This window comes from Podarcis pityusensis (genome assembly GCF_964106645.2).
Source record: "Podarcis pityusensis genome assembly, chromosome: 5".
Taxonomy (NCBI): Eukaryota; Metazoa; Chordata; class Lepidosauria; order Squamata; family Lacertidae; genus Podarcis; species Podarcis pityusensis.
The window spans coordinates 71,023,248-71,044,263 of record NC_138032.1 but is presented as its reverse complement, the minus strand read 5'-3'; the positions used below and the strand labels follow the sequence as shown (position 1 = coordinate 71,044,263).

General features: G+C 43.3%; 1 protein-coding gene across 2 annotated transcripts in view; it reads left to right on the top strand.

Moving 5' to 3' along the window:
* The window catches only part of LOC308476813 (prosaposin-like), a 41,781-nt gene that overhangs the window by 6,959 nt on the left and 13,806 nt on the right, over nt 1-21,016 (top strand). For both annotated transcript variants that reach the window (XM_081004731.1, XM_081004730.1), the window contains exons 2-4: nt 16,157-16,290; nt 18,282-18,356; nt 19,828-19,953. In XM_081004731.1, coding sequence (XP_080860857.1) covers nt 16,157-16,290; nt 18,282-18,356; nt 19,828-19,953 — 335 coding nt within the window. The remainder of the gene's footprint in view (nt 1-16,156; nt 16,291-18,281; nt 18,357-19,827; nt 19,954-21,016) is intronic.

Genomic DNA, 21,016 nt, shown 5'->3' with positions numbered 1-21,016 from the left:
CTCATGATTAGTAATGCAATTGAGCTAAGGCTGGGAAATGTGTTTGTGAGTCCATTCAGCTAGATGAGTGTTGCGGTTTCAAAGGTGTTAGCTGCAACTTGTGGGTGGGTTACAGGGCAATCCTAAACATTTCTACTCAGAAGTTCCTTTGCATTCAATGGTGCCTACTCTCCTCCTCCTCCTGTAAGTAAAGGTAAAAAGGTACTCTCCTCTACATAGGTAAAGGAGAGCAGCCTAGTCCTATAATTTTTCCTCCCCTTGTCCGTCTTCCGCAGGTTGTCTTTGAAAATGCTCTTCCCTCCCACTCCAGTCCTCTTTCCCAGTCTTTGCTTAATTTTCATACTGATAAGATCAGAAGTGCCTTTAGGCAGGAAGCTTATTCTGTGGCTCAACAGCTGAGAAAGCCAGGTGCTAATGACTAGTCAGGTGGGAGACTGGCTTGCTTGTGGGTTATCTGACTCATTCGCACTTGAAATTTACGTATATGTATGCTAATTGCTGAAATTGCAGCATTAGCCACTTGAACTTGCTGTCAAGTCATTTTGATCATTAAGGCTGAAAACGTTCAGATGTATGAATGCTGAATTTCTACAGCTGTGTTTTCAGTGAACTCAATGTCCATTTGTAGGCTGTAAACCCACCTCGCACTGTTAACAATATGGCACTTTGCTCCAGCTCAATGATCTCCCCAAACGTGTCCCATCTAACCTCTTGGTGAGGAGTCTAGATAGGTACCAAAAGATCTCTGGGAGCGAGACGCTGTGCATTAAAAAAACAAAACAGTGTAATTTTTAATATAGCCACAGCTAGTGCTAAAAGTTCAGTAGTGATATTTTTCTTTTGCATCCAAGATTCAAAGGTATGTTAGGGAGGACAGCATTTTAGTCGCTACCTTTATTAAAGGCCACCATTCGGGGAAGGGAGCTCAGAACACTGAACATCTTCAGGTCTTTTAGTCCCATCTGAGGGGCTTCCAAGCTGTCCCTTCCTAAAACAAAGAGGGCTGCAGTTCAGCTAACTTGAAGTGAGAGAACATGACCCCACCTATGTAATTAACACATAGGGTGGTGTAGCCTTTAGAGTGCTGGACTAGGATGTGGTTGAAGTCAGGTTCAGATCCCTGCAAAGCCAACTGTCTCCATCTCACAGGGTGCCTGCAAGTATGAAATGAGAACCCTCCATCTGTCTTTGGGCAGGAGCCAGGATATAAATATGATGGGTAGCACATTATGCGGTAGCATGAGCAGGATAGGACCCTAGATGCCAACAACTGTTCTATCTTCTTCCTACTCCTAAATTGCAGGTGCATGTAAAGCCCTGTGTGGCAAGTACTCCTACCTTTTGCAGTGACAAATCAGACCCACAGGAATATGTTGAAGGACTCGAAAATAACTTCCCATTGCAGTCAAGCAAATATCACAACATGTGCATTATATCTTTCAGTAACAAAATACTGGCTTTTATACTCTATGAATTCCTCTGACTTTCTCAGAAGAATCTTGCAGATAGCTGTTTAGGGAAAGTGTTTGCCTCTAAAGAGATGGAAATCTCCAGATATCGGCAGGGGCAGGGCACAAGAACATCCCAGCTGAAAATACAGAGGCAGCTATCAGTACTGTACAGCTTGGACAACAAGAAAAGCTGGATACTGGCAGCTACATATTGAAAGCAAATCCTCCATCAGCTGTGTTGAAAACCGAGCCGCTTACACAGTGCTGGATCTGTGCAGAAAGTTATGACTTCAGACATGATAGCACAGGTTCAAGAGCATTTTGCCATGCATGGTTTTCTAAATATTCTCATTGATTAGAATATTCTGTTGTTTTGAAAGGACCTGTGTCCTGGCAATGTTGAATTTTATTTCCCCAGCCCAGTAGTATGAGGGGTACAGGGCACATACATTACCAAAGCTTACACCAAGGTGCACAGGCAGTCTTCGTCTACTGCTCTCATCCCGTGGGCTTGATATCACCGTATGTAATCTGTTCAGTCTAAGAGCTAGCCCACACTTCGTCTTGTCCACACCTAGAAAGCACAGACTCAAGAGGTGTTCCACTTGTCCTGTGCTTTTAGGTGTGGGTCCGAGCAGTTTTCTGTTTGCCTCACTGCTTTCTCCCAGGAAACCCCACTTTTACTTCTGAATCTGAGCAAACGTCGATCCACGGAAAACTTAATTAACATTTGCGCCGATTTAGCAGTAAAGAGTGGGTTTCTTCAGGGGGCACAATTAAAGCCATAATAAAAATTTTCTGTGGGAGCATCCAAAGATGGCATCTAATGTACAGCATAACAATGTTATATGAAACAACAGTAATTTAAAAACACAAGAGTATCCGTGTGCCTGCAGAAAAAGTACTCAAGTATTGACTTGCAACTCAAGACATTAGCAGGATCTAGCAATAGTAAGACCAGACGACTTTTGTAGCAGCTATCGTGTATGTTGTAGACATTGACTTTTGTCATTTGTGTTATAATCGTATGCAAATATTATTTGATGCTAGAGCCAGTCACCCAAGTGCTGCAATCTGTGAAGTTGTCTATGTGCTGCCATTTCCATTCCATATAACAGCGGGATGGAAATAACGGGATAACACAGGGAACCTAGTGGTGAGACCTTTAGCATGATAAAAGGAAAGTCCACAGTCTACCATTGTTTCCCATTGCTTCTCTTCAGTACCGTGTAATGGTGCATGTGTAGGGTTTGGCCATATAAAGACTGAAAATGGTAAAGTCAACAGTGCCTAGTCAGAAGTCATAGATGTTCCTCACCCTTTGGAAATATTTATGCAAACGACCCCCTTGTGTTCAGCAGGGGTCAATCCAGAGCTCCCCCAACTCCCACTGGACACTTTGACAGGTCAAATGAGGATCCCAGACCAGCATAACTTGACCTGTGTGCTGCCAGATCCCCACTGCTGCTGTGGAGAATTTTTATGGGCATTTTCTTCCCTTCCTCTGGTTCTTACCTGTGAGGGAGGTCAGGCAGAGAGCTGCTGACTAACCCTACGTCCCCTGTGAGCAGGGCTTTTTTTCAGCTGGAACTCAGTTCCGGCACCTCTAAGATGGGCACTATTGCCATTTTAAGAGAACAAGGGAGGTGTTCATGGTGAGTTTGGCACTACTTTTCCTAGAAAAATAGCCCTGCCTGTGATCTTCGTGCCTGAGAGTGGGGGTTTTGTAGCTTCTAATCTTCTAACCATCTCCACATTAGTTCGCTCTTACCTCTGTTGTAATACCATGGCTGGAGAGAGTAGCACCAAACAAGGAGGACACCTGAAATGATTTATAATATTAACTAAGTGCAAGCAGAATAAACTCGAGTGCATTTCAACCATGTTTTTAACTTGGGAAGAAGAAAACATATTCTTTAGTCGACTATTCCCACCCTGAAGAAGAATGTTTTAAAATGCATTGAAACTTATATAATGAGAACACTAATGGGAACCTCCTCCTTTTATGTAGATAAGCTTTAAAAGCCTTTTGCATAGAAAGGAAGGTGTGGCTGAGTCCAGGCTAGGAGGATTTTTATCTTGTCTTGAATAGGGTTTGTACAGTTCCACCAGCTCTGGCATCTCTACAAAGAGAAATATAATACAAACAAATCACATGGCAGCACCATGAAGGGGAAAAAAGAATTTGGCGGGGGGTGGCACAGGAGAGGCAAAGTATATCTCTAGGTGCAGGAGATGTGTCCCACAGTTTAAAATCTCTGAAACAAAAATACTAGCATGTATAACGGCAATTGGCCCCAGCAATTGGCGGAGTGGGGGGAGAGGGAGTGTCTTGTTTGGGGTGTGTGTGACACCCCCCCCCCCCCCGCTCACAATGGTATTTTAAATGCACAGCTAGGCAGTATTTAAAAATGAGAAAGGGTGTGTGGAGCAGGGTAGTTGCCTTTTAATCTAGCAAATTATGGATTCTCCAAACATACACTATGCAGAGGTAAATGAATGCCAATGCTGTAATCTAATTGACCTGACTTTAGTTCTTAAATGCAGAGCTGGAAAACAGGTCACTCAGGTCAGTTAAAAACCCTTCTGTTATCTCACACACACAACAATCTTAGTTTTCAGCGTGTCTGTGAAAAACAAAGTGACATGTTACACTTGCATTCCTTCAAATATAGCTTGCCTGTATTAGGTTTTTTTTTTAAACCCTTCCTTGTTGCTGCTTCAAGGAGTCTTCCCTCCCTCTTCAGAGACAGGTGTGTCACTTTGCTATGCAAGAGCATAAATTAAAAAGCTAACCCAGCAAAAGACGGAATGATCCAGCTGGGAGTGGGTGTGACTGACTCCCAACTGCTGAGGCAAGGGGAACGGGGCACAGGAAGAACTCTGCAAGGGACAGTGGCTTCCTCCTGGGATCTAGTCACTCCCAGTTCCGACGTGTCCAAGCCTAGTTGTATCAATCGTAAAACGTTTATCCTGTTGATAGGACCTGATTTTCATGTGTGGCACTGATCCATCTCTCCCTTTAATCTGCTTCACTGTGTAGAGTTTACAGAAAACTGAAGGTTCAAAGAGTAGCTCTGGGCTGCTTGTAAACCGGCTTTCAAACTGGTGTGCACTGCAAAACAGAGCAGGATTTCGCTCCTGCTGAGCCCTGTTGCTCCAGCTGCATGTGTCATTTCCCGGCAGGGGAACTGGCATGCAGCCAACACAGAACGGAGTCCTGCCTCTTCGCCGCCCCAGCAGAGCGATGCCAGCTGATTGGCAAGTGGGCATGGTTTTATAATAAATGGCCTTGCATGCCAAATTGTCCCATGGGCCAGAGCTGCTCCTGTAAACTGCCCCTCATTTCTTTCTATACTTATGCAGAGCCACTGTGGTGCAGTGGTTTAGAGTGTTAACACTAGGACCTGGGATAACAAGGCTTAAATCCCCACATACGCAAGAAGCTCACTGGGTAACTTTGGGCCCATCATTGGATCTGATGATGTGGGTTTTGGTGTATACAAGCCAATGCTATATAAGAGGTATATTTTAAAGACTCTGGCCACTCTGATGGTTTTTAATGAGTGTAGTTACCCCTCTGGGATTGTGTAACATCGCATGACTTTAAAAACTTGACATCAGCACAATACTATATGTGAAAAAGACATTCTCGTTAAATGGGGGCCAGGGGAGAGGCACATTTTCACCTTATCACCATCTGCCTGACAACCTTTATCCTTCTATGTTGATAGTATGGTATGATCTGGTCCTGCCCACGCTTTTCCCTGAGTAGGAGATGGGAGATGATCAGTACTGTGAGGAATCTCATATCTGAATCATTTATTCAAGTTGCTAGGATGTTCCGAAGCAGGGAATATTTGGTGGGGAGGGATCCGTATGAGCAGCTATAGTAGGTTAGCAAATGCTCTGGGTGTAGACATGAATCTAGGACGGCAAACAAAGGTTTTGTTGCTAAACCTGTTTGTCTTTTGTAATAGCTTCTGCCTGGCACATTTCAGTGCTCTGGGCTTACACAAGTGCGTCTCACAGAGGCCATTAACTCTCTGCTCATTCCTGCCCTCCTGTCATAGGTTCTGCGGGAGTTCTTCCCGTATCACCACATCTGATATGTAGATTGCACCAGCTAGATAGACCTGCCAGCATCTGTTCTTCCTGCAATCACTAAATGATGACAAATTCTGCATCCAACTTACGGAATATTATTAAAGAAGGCAAGCAGGACCAGCAACAAAATGTTGCAGTGTGGCGTGATTCTGTTCAAGATTCCCATCAGACCTTTTTTCAGGATATGCTATTCTGTTCCCCCTCTAGCTCAGTCCTCACTGGGCTAACTGGAATCTCCCCCCCCCCCCACTATCCCCCCCCCCTAGTTTTGTGTGTGCTGAAAATCTTGGGCTTTCCAGAAACTTTCTGATAGCTCTCTAGTATGCTGTTTTGGCTGCATGTTGACCATAGTTCATAGAATGAATTTGCTTTTAGCATATAGCAGTGGTTCTCAAACCTTTTTCTCTGGGCCACACTTGCAGAATAAAAATTTCCTTGTGCCACACCAATTTTTTTAATTGATAAGAAATACACTGGAAAACAAAAAGCAAACTCCTAGCAGTGCTTGATTTATAACATAGAACCTGCCATGTGTTTGATAACAGGGCAACCCTAAGCAAAGCCTCTTGACGAACTGAGGTGCCTTGTGTCCTCAAATGATTTACCTTATGGAACAAAAGCAAATCTTTGGACTGCACCGGAAAACATCATTCAGCCTGGACACTGAGATCCAGCTCCAAGGGCCTTCTGGCGGTTCCCTCACTGTGAGAAGTGAAGTTACAGGGAACCAGGCAGAGGGCCTTCTTGGTAGTGGCACCCGCCCTGTGGAATACCCTCCTATCAGATGTCAAGGAAATAAACATCTATCTGACTTTTAGAAGACATCTGAAGGCAGCTCTGTAAAGGGAGGTTTTTAATGTTTTAAATATTTTGTTGAATGCCACCCAGAGTGGCTGGGGCAACCCAGTTGGATAGGCTGCATATAAATATTAAAACTATTATTAAAAGTTATTATAACATATAATTGGAGTGCCATAATCCAGTCTACTTCCTCTGGCTAAAACCCGGTAAAAACCGTGTTTGGAAGTAAGTGAAATTTCCATTTTCAAAGGCATCTCCAGAAGTGTTGAGGGTAATCCAAAAATCTACTTGTTGAAAGACAGTGGAAGTGGGCATCTCAGTGTCTTGAAATAAGAAGGTGTATTGGAAGCCAAGTTTTTTTTTTGAAACATACTAATCAATATCCTGAAGATGACAGGTCCTGCCAGACTGACGGTTTTGTGTGGGCTTATTCTGCAGCATGCTCTTGACACTATATAGTTTATCCTTGACTGACTGCGCTCCATTCGGCATTTTTAGTTGTTCTGCAGTGCTAAACATAAGGGTTTATGTTCTTCTTCATAAGGGTTTGTGTTCTTCTGGCAGCTAAACATAAGGGTTTAGCTGCCAGAAGGGAGGAGACATAAGGAAACTTTCCATGGCTTATGGCTTCCTTTTATAAATGTGACGAAGGATCAGACTTTAGATATTGAACTTTATTATATTCATTTTATATGGTTTTATAATTTCCCTTCTCTTTCATGATGCACCTCCCTTTGCTGTTCCTTTTTTCTTCTCTAATTTATATTTCGGTTTCATAATAGGAGTGAATAGCTTAAGCTAATAAATGGCTGTGGAAACTTTTTGTATTAGAGTGGTACCTCAGGTTACATATGCTTCAGGTTACATACGCTTCAGGTTACAGACTCCGCTAACCCAGAAATAGTACCTCGGGTTAAGAACTTTGCTTCAGGATGAGAACAGAAATCGTGCTCCGGCGGCACGGTGGCAGCAGGAGGCCCCATTAGCTAAAGTGGCGCCTCAGGTTAAGAACAGTTTCAGGTTAAGAACGGACCTCCAGAACGAATTAAGTCCTTAACCCGAGGTACCACTGTACATTCTATAGTTGTAGTATTTATTATTCTTGGTTTTGAGATCATCACTGTATAAGTCTGCTCAGAAGGAAGCCCCACCAGGGCTTACTCCCAGGTAAATTGCTGCAACTCAGCAAGACAACTTTTGAGAAGAGAAATTTTCCTCACTGCTATTCCCTCCTGCTAGGTTCCCTTTTAGACTCTGGCCCCGAAGTCCTGCACTGGGTCTCCACACTGACCTGCAAGCTCACTTCACCCATCCACAAGTCTTAAACCTCTGCCAGAATAGCTTCAAGTTCTCTTTTCAATTTATTACGTTGGCTTTGCCTCGCACACTGGGTTTTTCCACAACTACACCAATATTGATCTGTACACCACTACTTTATTCTTCCGCTGCCACCAATTTTGTGGAAAAAACACAGGGTTCCCTGGTGAAATATTGAGTCTCAGTCAGGTAGAGTTAACAATAAAGATTAAAGTTTATTTCAAACACAAACATGTTTTAAAATATATTCGAAACACTGTCACTCTATTCTCTCTCAGTCTTGTCCCTGTCTCTGACTCCTCTATCTCCCCCCCCCCCCAAACGAACCAACCGAACTAACTGTCAAAACCTTGGGCTGAGCCTGAGAATCAAGCAGGATCCTCCTCCGGGCTTTCTTATTGGTCAACCTATTAACCCTTTCTCTCCCCCAATACAAAGGTATCCCCAAAGAATGGGCAAACGCCACAGTATGCATAAGATTACACTGTTACTCTCCTTAATAATGCTTATTAATATTTGTATTTCAGGTTAAATCTAAATTTCAGTTTTATGTAGCCATGCACTGTATGCTACAGCTTTGTATTTAATACTTTCTAAAAGAAAAGAACAATCTCTCCTCCAGTCAGCCTTACTCTATTTACTCGAGTCTAATGTGCCATTGTATCTAATGCACACCTCAATTTTCAGAGCCTTGAAACAAAAAAAAGTATTTGCTGGCGAATGTAAATGTGCCAACAAATCTAATGTGCACCTTAATTTTTGCAACGTAATTTGTCCCAAAAAGGTAAGCATTAGATTTGAGTAAATATGGTATTTGTATGCATATATCTTACCTATGTGGCTGTGCCCTGGAGCACAGGCTGGGATCCAAATAACTGCATAGCTGGTTCAGTGTGCCCAAGGGGACATTGGGCTTATGTTTCTCAGGTAGCAGCCCCTCACCCCCATGCTAGATGGCAAATTGCTTTTGAAAAAAGGAGAATTGGAAATGCCAGTTCCTGAAGTACATCTTGAAGCATGGGAGCCTGTTGTTCAAATGAGGTGGGCAGAGGGCGTTGGGGTTGGAACTCTTTCATTGCCCTGGCTTCGTATGTAATTATAAACCATGGTTTACTAAGCTATAGTTCGATAAACCATGGCTCAGTGTTATGTGTGTACCCTGTCCAGTGTCTTAGCTATGGTGTGTTAGCAAAAACAAGCCATGGTTTGTTATTACCTTACTGACCATAACTACGACGTTACACATGAACCTGGGCACTTCCTTGATTATAGTTTTCTTGCTTGCCTACATAAATGCTCTGCCAAGCCACAGTTGCATTATTATTCCTTTTAAAAAATAAATCTTGCTCTTCCTCCCAAGGGATCCCAAAAATGAAGCTCCTTGCATCATTTTGTGGCTCATGCTGATACTTCTCCCAAAGATGAGATCACTCCTAATTCTGCCTTGCAATTGCTGCCTTGTCCCACCCAGTCATTGTCTTTAATGCTGATGTGCTGCAAAGGAGATGGAAAGGGACCGCTCAGCCCTCTGAATACTCTATCATCCCTAAAAGCATTTTTAATGCTTGAGACTATTTCCTTGTATGCAAAACAACCAAAAACCCCGCCACCCTTTTGCGTAGGTTGTGCATGCCTCTGCCTATTTGCTAATTAGCATCTATTATTGTTCAAGGTTCCGGAAAGCAATTCTTGCAGTCTGTTGTCGACACAACAGTCATGTCACAATCCCTGCAGTGAATTACATTCACCCCTCCTAATCTCTGCCAATTTCTCCCTTGTTGTCTTATCCCCCTCCATCCTCACCCCGAGTTTAGACCCCCACCCCCGATGATGCTAACCTTGCTGTTTGTGTCCACATTCTCCCTGAGCTACAGTTGAGGCATGATCAAGTCTTGGCAAGGGCGTGTGTTTGTATGTGCAGCTTAGTGGAGAATGGGGGTAGGTTCTGGTGTGTCCACATTACCATTCACTGTGGCTCCACTGCTGTTTTCCCCCCAAGCCCATTTACACACAACATTGGCAGCAATCCATTTCTATCCTGTGGTTTCTTTAGAAATGATGCTGTTTGATGCATCTTCCCTCGAACCAGCTTCCATCCAATTAGAAAGCGTTAAGTCACACTCGCTTCTTGGTCAGGCTGAGGCATGAACATTTAAGACAGCTGTTGCACATGCTCAGATGGCAGCTTCGTGATTGGGAGTTGGACGGTTGCCGGCGCATGGTAGCGAAACAGGTAAAACACATCAGGTGGAGACAAGACATGGAAATACAACCTAAAACACAGCAGGACAGAACGACTTCACTGTGTTTCAGCCATTAATATTGTTACAGCAGTTGGGTGCCACTCCCACTCTCTCCCAAGCCATAGCAAGATTCCAGGGGGGGTTCCAGGCACTCACCCAGGCTCTGTGCTCCTTTGGAGAATTGAAGATGCAGTAGAGCAGGCATAGGCAAACTTGGCCCTCCAGATGTTTCGAGACTACAGTTCCCATCATCCCTGACCACTGGTCCTGTTAGCTAGGGATGATGGGAGTTGTAGTCCCAAACCATCTGGAGGGCCAAGTTTGCCTATGCCTGCAGTAGAGATTGTCATAGATATAAGAAATAGGGTTTATTTACATATTTACACCTTCAGTCTGCGTGGAGGGTGTGTGTGTGTTTCCAGATCTTACAGCAAGGGCATTTCAATAGGGGCTTGTTCCCCACTGGAGTCAAAGTGAAGGATGCATAGATTGGTGTGAAATACATAATGATTTGCGTGTGAAAGGCATGTTTTGCCACCTCCAAAGCTGGGAGAGACCGTGAACCAGAAGCTCAAAATGTTTGCTCTTGATCTCCTTTTGTGCTCCACCTGTGACTTCCTCTGTGGTCATCGGGGTCTGCTCTGCTCCTCCTCTGTCTATCGGCTTCCCTCCCTCCCTTGCTGCTTTCCCTCCTAGCCAGTCTGAGCCAGAGTGAAGAGTTGCAATCCCCCCCCCCCCCCTTGGGCCTGCACCCTTGGCAGGGTGGGCAACCCCTAAGCACACCCTGCATACTAGAAAAAGTGAGATAGTGCAAGACAGATAGAGGCCAACAGCATACTCTTCTGCTTGAGAAGGTGAATGATGAAGTGTGCAAAACAACACAGGAGGGACAGCACCAGGCTGTGGTCTTTACATGCAAGGTTGTCAGTGCCATCTGAGGACAAACAGTAATAGGGTGGGAGAGCACAAGTATAGCTGTGTGTGTTGGAAACAGAAGCAAAACCGTCTGATGCACTCGTGCAAACACCAGGGGAAGTGTGCATGTTCAAACTGGCAAAGAACATGAGAAAAGTGTGCAAGGGGGTGAGAGGAATATTTGCATATGAGGGAAGCATGCATGGGCATGTGAGCGCTTTCCTTAACGTAATTGGAGATCCAAGACAGATTAACATTAAAAAGGGGCGGAGGGGGGAAAATAAAGCAGATTAAATTTCCGGAAGCCGGGTGGCAGAAAGAAAGTGTTAATGAGCTACTGACTCACTGTAAAGAATGTGTAAAGAAGAACTCTGAGCAGGTTTCTCCACACCCCTCTTTTGCAGCTGGACAGATGCAAGGAGGACATCCCATCATCCCTGACCCATATAGCAGTGCTGACTGGAATTAATGCGAGTCCAATAATATATTGTGAGCCACAGGTTCCTCATTCCCACCCTAAACAGCCATGGGCTTGTGTGTGTTCGCCACTCTTTGCATTTCCATTTAATCTGCGTGGTCCAAATGATGTTTCCCTCAAACAATGCCATCTCAATGCACTTGTAAATTCAGGTTTACCCAATATGGGAATAATTTGATAAATTGAGGAAAACAAGGCTCCAAATTGCTCCACTCAGGGTAGGAGGTACCTAAATGGTTTTGCTGTTTTGTGGGGTGGATGGCTCAGTCATCCCTTTCTGCTACTTCCCTTTCCATGCCGACAACTTCCCCCTCTCCCTGCTGTGGTTGTAACTATTTCTGGTGTGTTCCTGAGCACAGGACCACCCCTCCACCTTCGGATCCCTCAGATTTGCAAGAACCAGAACACTGAACAAGAAAACCATGTTAAAATTTCTATACCAAATATATTGGGTAGCATCCAAAAAGTGTGCTCTCAGAATTTACAATTGCTTTCATCTCTTTTTCAGTCTCCCAGTAGCTGCTCAAAATTCACAGTTGCCTGAATGTGTGCTTTTGCACATTTGTAGAGCTGAGATTTTTTTTAAAAAAAAAAAAATATATAAACAAGGGGTGTGTGCGTATGCAGCTATCTGTGCTTCTCAGTTGGCACTTAATTAGCATAATTGAATCAGCAAATTAGAAGGCAGGGATACACTCACTGGTATGAGCAGGAAAAACCAAAATCACTCCTTACATAAAAATTCTAATGTGTGCAGATGTGGATTACTCTGCTTAATTCGAGTGGGGAAAATGTGGATTAACAGCTATATAATGCCCAAATGTGGACAAGCCGTATCTTTGAGCTATGATCAACACAGGCAGATGAAAACTATGATGTGGATAAAGAATTTACTACCATAGTGGTAGGTGTAGATTTAAAAAAAAATAAAAATTGGTGAGATGTAGCATCCAGAATATAGATAGATGTCAACTGTCCAGGGAGGAAAAAACTTAGGAACAACTTGATTTGTAGAAACCAGTAGCATGGAGATAAAAAAGTAGCCCTATTTAGATTATCAATGTTTAGAGTGGTGGTGCTGACAGTGGGGAAGCTGGGGTTACGACCTTGTCTGTCCTTGCCGTTGACTTCTAGATACTCAACTGATTTTCTGTACAGAACTGCTGCATGAACAGCACATCAGATCTGTGCAATGTGCAGATCTGGTCGTCAGGGCAATGCAAACAGATCTTCTCTATGTGCATCTGTTGGTCATCTAAATGGGGAAGAATAATACCAAGCTAACGCAAGCACATCCAAGTTGCTATTAAAGGCTCAGCTGTAAGAGCCGCCTGAAAAGCTATCCACCCTACATCTAAAGCATACCCACAGCATAAGGAGAAGTAATCCCATGAACCTCTTTGAAGATGTGAAATTACTGGGTTAAAAGTCTCGGCCTCATTCATTGTACGAAGCAGCACACAGAAGCTAATAAATAGCAAACAGTGATTCCCATTCCTCCCAACACCAAACAGAATAATGTGACTATGGTGGTAATTGTGGGGTTTGATATGAGCAGGAATAGTAGGAAGGAAAACTCATTTGAGGTGTCAAAGGAAGAACCTCAACAAAATTTTAAATTTTAAGTTCTTAAGGCAGCCTGAGCCTTTGCCAATTTGCTTCCCTCCAACCGTTCTGATCTCCTACTTCCATCAGTCCCAGGCAATCCCCAACTCATGGGAAATGTAGATCAAAACAGCTGGAGGATACCACGGGGTTAGGGAAGGCTGAGTTAAGGGGATATTCTGCACATGGTAAAACACAAAAGCTTTTGGCGAAATACTGACTGTTACAACATCTCAGAACTTTAGATCACAGTAGAAAAGAACTAGGCTGATAAAAAGTTTGGCAGGGTGCTTATTTAAAGACAACAACAACAAGGACAAAACCTACACGACAGTTTCATGCCCTACTGGTCACATACTAAGATGCTAACAGTAATGGCCTACCATTGCGATCATGAAGAGAACGAAATAATTTCCTAGATGTAGCTGAGACGTTGCAGCAGTTTGTGAATTATGTTTCCTAAACCTGGTTGCCAACTAACCACAAAGGCCTGCTTCTGTGCCTTTAACCCTGGCCTGATTTGCAGAAATCAGTGGCGGCTGAAGCTTTTCACAACTCTGGAGCTAAACATTTGTTCCTTTATATTTGCAAAATCTCCATACTGCACTTCATTGCTCATGGTGATCTCAGGGCAGTTTCCAACACCGGAAATTATGTTCAACCTAGAAGAACAATACAGTGAAATACCTGGACTTATGGTTAACAAAATGCAGGGGGCAGGGGAACCTTAAAAACATTGGAGAGTGTGAACTAATTCCCCTCAAGGGGGAAGGCATTTTTGGTGGCTAACAGAAGCCCATCTTTTCTGCCATCTGTGTCTCCAGGGGCTCCACAACAAGGGAGGGGGGCTTCTCCTGTGTTCAGTGGGCCAAAGAGCTCTCCTCCCCGGCCCACCCTGAGGGTCCAAGATGGCTGGTATGGGAGCAGGTGCTCTGAAAAATATGCATTATCACTTGCTAATGTCTGCAGAACAAACCTCTGTTGCAGGGATAGCTAGAATATTTCTGCTTTCAGTTCTGCAATGTAATGCAAATACTATATAAATAGAGATGTAAACTCACCAGAGTTTCTGTTCAAAGTACACACTCTGTGTTGGTCCAGTTTCAGTTCCCCAGGGCTGGCTGAGGTCGAATTACTTGGGGTGGGCAGAATAGTCCTGGTTCCCCTCTCTTTTGTGATCACCAACTTGGCTATACTGCATTTAGAACTGGCGTAGGTAACATGGTGCTCCCCAGATTTTGTCAGACTACGATTCCCATCCTGCAAATTGAGCACTAATCATTGGGTCAGGCTGTAGTAAATGTTGTATCATAATAAGGCTATAGCTATGCACAGACACATCCCAAGTGATTTGAAGTGATTGCAACAAGATGGCCACATTAACCACAGTGTGAACAATCCTAATTCTGGTGTGACTGTTGTCAGCTATGAGGAGGATACGACATTCATTAGAAGACAAGGCTATCAATGGCTGCTAGCCTTGTTGGCTGTTTTCTGTCTCCACACTTGGAGGCAGCAGTGCTTCTGAATACTGTTTTCTGGAAACTGAAGGAGGACAGAGGCCTCTTGTGCTCTGGTTCTGCTGGTAGCCTTCCCATAGGCATCTGGCTGGCCACTGTGAGAACAGGATGCTGGGCTAGGCCTGACCCAACAGGCTGCTCTTAACATGGTTTTCATGTGCTACAATTATGCATGAAATATTGAAATTGTTTATTCCTGGCATGTAGAGGATACGATGGCTTCAACGGCAGGACTGTCCATTTTTGTTAAACTGGCCTTGCTCCAGCAGTGATTAGAAAAGCATGGTTTTCTATGAAAAGGAAATACAGTATTTCCAATGCACAAGCTGAGATGAAAGCTTGCAAATAAGCTTGTGGACATAGGGCCAAAACAGTGAAAAATCCAAAATATATTATTTGTGTGTGTGGTTTAACGATCATAAGGTTATATAGATAAGCTTTCAGACCTTATCATGCTTGATGCCACATATCACTGTTGTTCCCATTTTACAGATGGGCATTTGTGGTAGCTGTTTTTCTCCAAGGCTGTTTCCTCTGAGTGGCCGAGCTAGTGGGCAGGTCCTCAACTCAGCTTACTTATCTTTCAAAATCAAATCGAGATGGCTTAAATAGAAGGTAGAATCTGTCAAAGAGCTTTTTTCGCTGTGTAGCTGGAAGCTAACCTTTCTGCGAAAAAAGCTCTTTGACAGATTCTTGCTGTTGAAATGGAATACTCAGGATGAAATGGTGAAATCTGCTATGATTAAATGGGCGCAAGATGTTGGACATAATATAATGATGGCTGACTGGGAACAGTTATGGACCACAGGTATGAAGTTCACGGCATGTAATGCCTTAAGAGAGAATATTATGAAAATGATACACAGGTGGTACATGACCCCAGTCAAGCTTGCAAAAATCTATCATTTGCCCGATAATAAATGCTGGAAATGTAAAGAAACTGAAGGTACATTCTTTCACCTTTGGTGGACGTGCCCAAAGATTAAGGCTTTCTGGGAAATGATATATAATGAACTGAAAAAGGTATTTAAATATACCTTCTTGAAGAAACCAGAGGCCTTTCTCTTGGGCATTGTCGGCCAATTGGTGCCAAAGAAGTACAGAACTTTTTTTATGTATGCTACAACAGCAGCAAGAATACTCATTGCAAAGTATTGGAAGACACAAGACCTACCCACTCTGGAAGAATGGCAGATGAAGGTGATTGACTACATGGAATTGGCAGAAATGACTGGCAGAATCCGAGACCAGGGAGAAGAGTCGGTGAAAGAAGACTGGAAGAAATTTAAAGACTATTTACAGAAATATTGTAAAATTAAGGAATCTTAGAAGGATGTTGGATAGAAACTAAGTGGTTTCCAGCTGTAATGCTTTAAGAGATACAAAAAAAGGTTTACAAATGGGTAAAAGCTTAATGATAAGGATTTGCTGAACTAACAAACTGAACTGGAATACAAAAAAGGGAGGTATGAGGAGGTCCGGGGAAATAAGGGTAAGGAAGATATGTTATGGAAAGTTAACGTGTTTTTAACTGTTTTTATCTTGTATGTTTTTCTTTATTTTTTTTGTTTGTTTGTTATATTTTAAAATTTTTACTCTTTTTTCTGTATTTTGTATTTTCTTGTATTTTTATTTTTTGTTTTTGTATTTTTTGAAACTTTAATAAATATCATTAAAAAAAAAAAAGGAAGCTAACCTTTCTGTTCTTCTTTTGGGCAGCTGCTGCAGGCCCCCTGTCTTGGGAGAAAGAGTGTGCAGAGGGTCCGGAAACATGGTGTCGGGACTTCCCCACGGCACTGAAGTGCGGGACTTTGGACCACTGTCATGGGACTTTGGCGATCAACACCCCTGTGGTGAGTCCATGTGATGGCAGAGTATGCACTCCCTGCCCACCTACAACATTCATGTCCTTCAAGGCAAGGGGTTAATCTGAACAGGGGATCACAGGATTCATCCAAGAAACATGCAGTGTGAACAGATAACAAAAATGAAGTGCTCTGAACAAGCACAGAGAACGTTTTACCTGCCGCTGAGTAATGAGGTTGCCCCATGACCAGAAAGAAAGCACGACAGTGGCTACAAAAGTTGTTTTAGATGAATAAGCTTTTTTGCAGGCTTCTGTCCTCAGACACGTTCAAAACCACTTGCCTCCACTCCTGTGGCCTCCAGCCCAGCTGCAACACACGTTCCTGTATTATGGGCTACATACTTGCTTCTCTTCTAAATGAAAGGTGACATTCTTAGGGTTCCAGATGATGCATTGCATTGCAGTTGCAGAATACCAACCAGCAAGCCCCTTAAGCACAGTGTCTAAAAACAAAACAAGACTGAAACGGCTATGAAAACCATATTAGGTTTCCCCCCTAACTTTCTTTTTTGAGTGGAAATGGAAATGCCAGTTTAACGGAGGATTTCTAGACGGCACCAGCTGCTCAGTCAGCTGGCCTTGCTCCACTTCCTTTCTTTCATGAGCAGAACTGAGGCCAGAACTGCCATGTTACATTAAAGACATTTCCACCGCCATAAACAGCAACCACCCTGCTCTTAACATACATGCCAACTGACTCAATTACCTGTGTCCTGGATTGTATATTTCTACCCTGCCCTTTTTGCCTGCACCAGCCACTGCATAATGTAGGGCACAGACGCCTTTGCGTCAGGGCCACACTTTAAAGTGTGGTTCTGTCCTCAGAGTGCCAGCTTGGCCCTGCGACTGTGGGTGTCCAGGACCGTGGGTGCCATGAAGTGTGCAGGGCCCTGGCACTGAAATTTGTGGGTGCCTGGCCTCTTCATGGGGAATTTTGTGGGTGCTCGGGTACCCAGGGCCCCAGGGAATTTGCACCTATGCCTCAAACCCTTATTTAGCTGCACCATACAGCTCAGGGGGAAAGCGCATGTGTTGCCTGTATAAGTGTCTAGGTACATTCCCTTGCATGCACCTTTGGGTCAGTGGCCACATAGCTGCTGTCAGACAGAGCAGGCTGGGCAAGGTAAAGCAATGGTCTGCCTTGATTTAGATCCTGAACCAGCCGCATAGAAAGAGGTCATCTCAAATTGAAGTCCCGCTGATTTCAGTGGGAATGAAGTGCAACTGACCTAGTTGTGTACACACCATACATGCAAAACACACAAACACCTGAATCCTGGGAACTATAGTTGGTTCGGGGACGGGGGTGGCGTTGTGGTCTAAACCACTGAGCCTCTCAGGCTTGCTGATTGGAAGGTCAGCGGTTCGAATCCCCGCGACAGGGTGAGCTCCCGTTGCTCGGTCCCAGCTCCTGCCAACCTAGCAGTTTGAAAGCCGTCAAAGTGCAAGTAGATAAATAGGTACCGCTCCGGCAGGAAGGTAAACAGCGTTTCCGTGCACTGCTCTGGTTCGCCAGAAGTGGCTTAGTCATGCTGACCACATGACCCGGAAAAACTGTCTGCGGACAAACACCAGCTCCCTCGGCCTATAGAGTGAGATGAGTGTGCAACACTGAGTCGTCTACGACTGGACCTAATGGTCAGGGGTACCTTTACCTTTTTATAGTTGGTTCAGGGTGCTGGGATTTGTAGATATGCAAGGACTTAACTAGTCTCATGGATTTCATGTCCTTCAAATATATGGCAAGGAATTCAAATTCAGTGTTGTGCTCTTCTGATGGTTTCCGTGGGACAATCCCTCCCCACTGTGGGCAACTCTGGGGTACTCCTGACCCCCTAGAGCCGATTCAGGGCAGGACAGGGGGAAGCCTCATGCAGTACTAGTTGGTGTTCTTGAGCTGGATTCTGCCAATGGAATTGGGATACTTAATAATATTAATATTATTATTATTTTTTTTACTATTTCTTTCTTTCTCAGAAAAGTCTCAAGTGTGGTATGTGCAAGCTCGTTACAGTAATGATGGCAAAGATCATGCAAGACAATTCCACGGATGTAAGTATTCTGGAGAGGATTCTAGGATTTTCATCCTTCATTTTGTGAACAACTGAGAACACAGAATTATCTCTCCCCCGCCCCCCTGCTCTGCCACAAATAGCCTGATCTGTTATGCGTTTGACTAATTCTCGAAAATCAGTAGGTGTGGACAGACACATTATTGTCTATCATTGCCTTCCAATAATAAACCCTGGTGGTGGGGGATGGCTCAGAAGTTGGCAACCCTAGGCATAAACTGAAAGTATTTTAGATGTGTTGCAATTTCTGTTTGACTGTAATGTCATAACATATCATTATTATATTCTTCTTCTTGTTTTTGTTACTATTAATTGTTAGTTGCTTGTTACCCAGAGCTCTCCAAGCAGTTTACAGCATTGTTAAAAACAAAAAAATATATATTACACCATAAAAACAAAACAAAAGCAACCCACATATGATCACAGGAAGCGTTGGCAGCTAATAACAAAACAATATCACCTCAGTCTATTGAAATCCAAGGTAGAAAAGTAAGTCTGCATCTGCCGCCAAAGATGTGTCAACAAAGGTTGACATGTGTCTCTCTCAGGGGAGCGTATTCCACAGAATGGGGGCCACCACTGAAAAGACCCTTCTCTTGTCACCACCCTCCAAGCTTTCCTCAGAGTTGGGGACTTGAAGAAGGGCCTTAGACAAATATCTAAGGGTCCAGGTAGGTTCATACCAGAAGCAGCATTCTGGAAAGATATTAGAGCCCTGAGCCTTGAAGAGCTTTATCAGTCCAAACCAGCATTTTGAATTAAGCTCAGAAACATACAGGCAGGCCACATAGCTGAAACAAAATTTGCGTCTTATTATCTGTTGCTCTCAAACCTGTCAACAACTGGGCAGCCGCATTCTGCACTAATTGAAGTTTCTGAACTGTTTTCAAAGGCAGCCCCACATAAAGAGCATTGCAGTAGTTCACGGGGGGGAATAGCATTAAGCGAGGAAAGGCTTGCCTTTTGAATTAGCTGAAATGACCTTTGAAATCTGAAAGTCAAACATACTTTTTTAATTCTGAAAGTCAAACTAGCCACGATAGCTCTGCTCTGCTTTTGCAGTCATAGGCAATAATGCTTCTGCATACCATTTGCTGGAAATAAATTGTATTGTTGTGCTCTGGTCCTGCTTGTGGATTTTCCCACAGGCATCTGCGTATCCTCTGTAAGAACAGGATGCTGGATAATGTGGGCCATTGGCCTTGTTCAGTAGGCTCTTCTTATATTCTAAAATGCTCTCGACTGAGATGGTACCCTCACTGTGCTACAGGACTTGTGGAGACTTCATTCAAAGTGTGACTCCCCACCCCTTTCCATAAATTTCTGCAGCCCTTCCAGAAAATATTGCAAGTTGGTATAAAACCATCTCATAATGCTCCTCCTCTTTCTTTCTTTCTTTCTTTCTTTCTTTCTTTCTTTCTTTCTTTCTTTCTTCTATTTATTTTCCTCAGGAAAGAATCAGTCAATTTTTGGAGAAAGGTTGCCAGTATCTCCCTTTCCAGGACTGGTCAATCCAATGCAAGAAGATGGTGGACACAGGAGTTATCATTCTGGTACAACTTGGAAAACAAGTGCAGGTAAATAGACTGAGATATTGTTGGTACTGACACTTTCAACCATGACTTACACGGACCAGATCCAAGCCAGTCACACTGTGTGGGATCCTCTCTGAGGATGCATCTATGCTATGAATAATGTTGGTTTTATTTATATTAGTTTTCACAGGCCAGCTTTTTAGTTTCATTCTTGTTTAACTCAAAACATAGTGGTTTTTTTTTTTTACACTGGTTCTGAAAATACTTTTATACCAGACTCATGTTTTTATTTCTTTTCTTTGTCTTCTTCTGCGAGTCAACCATTTTAAACAGAAAGAATTCGTAATTAAAAACTAAGACTTGTTGAATTGTAAATATTTTCTACCACCCACTCAATATAATAGGAAGTTATTATAGAGTTCAATATTGTCTCCAATTATTATGGGTTTGAGCCAAGACTCCACCCTTTAGCTTGTTTTTATGGTTAGTTTCATAAGAACAAAAGTTTACAATCTCAGCAGATTTATTTTCACTTCCTTTCCTAATGAACCCCAGCGTGGAATTTGCCTTTTTCATGGGCATCGCACACTGGGTCAACAGATTCATTGAGCAATCTATTATTGACCCCAAGTTCTTGTTGCTGGTCTGCCATTGCCAGTTCAGAACCCCTGAGTGTATATGTGAAATTCAGATAGTTTTGCTCCAAAGTGCATCATTTTACACATATTTACATTGAATTGCATTTGCCATTTTACTGCCTATTCACTCAGTTTGCAGAGGTCCTTTTGTAATCCTTTTGCTTTAATAAGCCTGAACAATTTGGTATCACCAGCAAACTAGGCCACCTCACTGCTTGCTCCTAATTAAAGATTGTTTATCAACAAGTTTGTTTTCCTAAATTGTTGTGTGTTAGCTGGTTCATCAGTAAACAGCCTCTTGTTGTAGCCCTAACAAGGTGAGGGACCCTGTATTATATTAAACCAGTGCATTTTGGGGGTAAAAAAATAGGTGCCAATATATTATTACTATTAAAAATTGTATGCTACCCTATGCCCGCAGGTCTCTGAGTGGTTCACAACATAAAATCACAATATAAAAACCACAC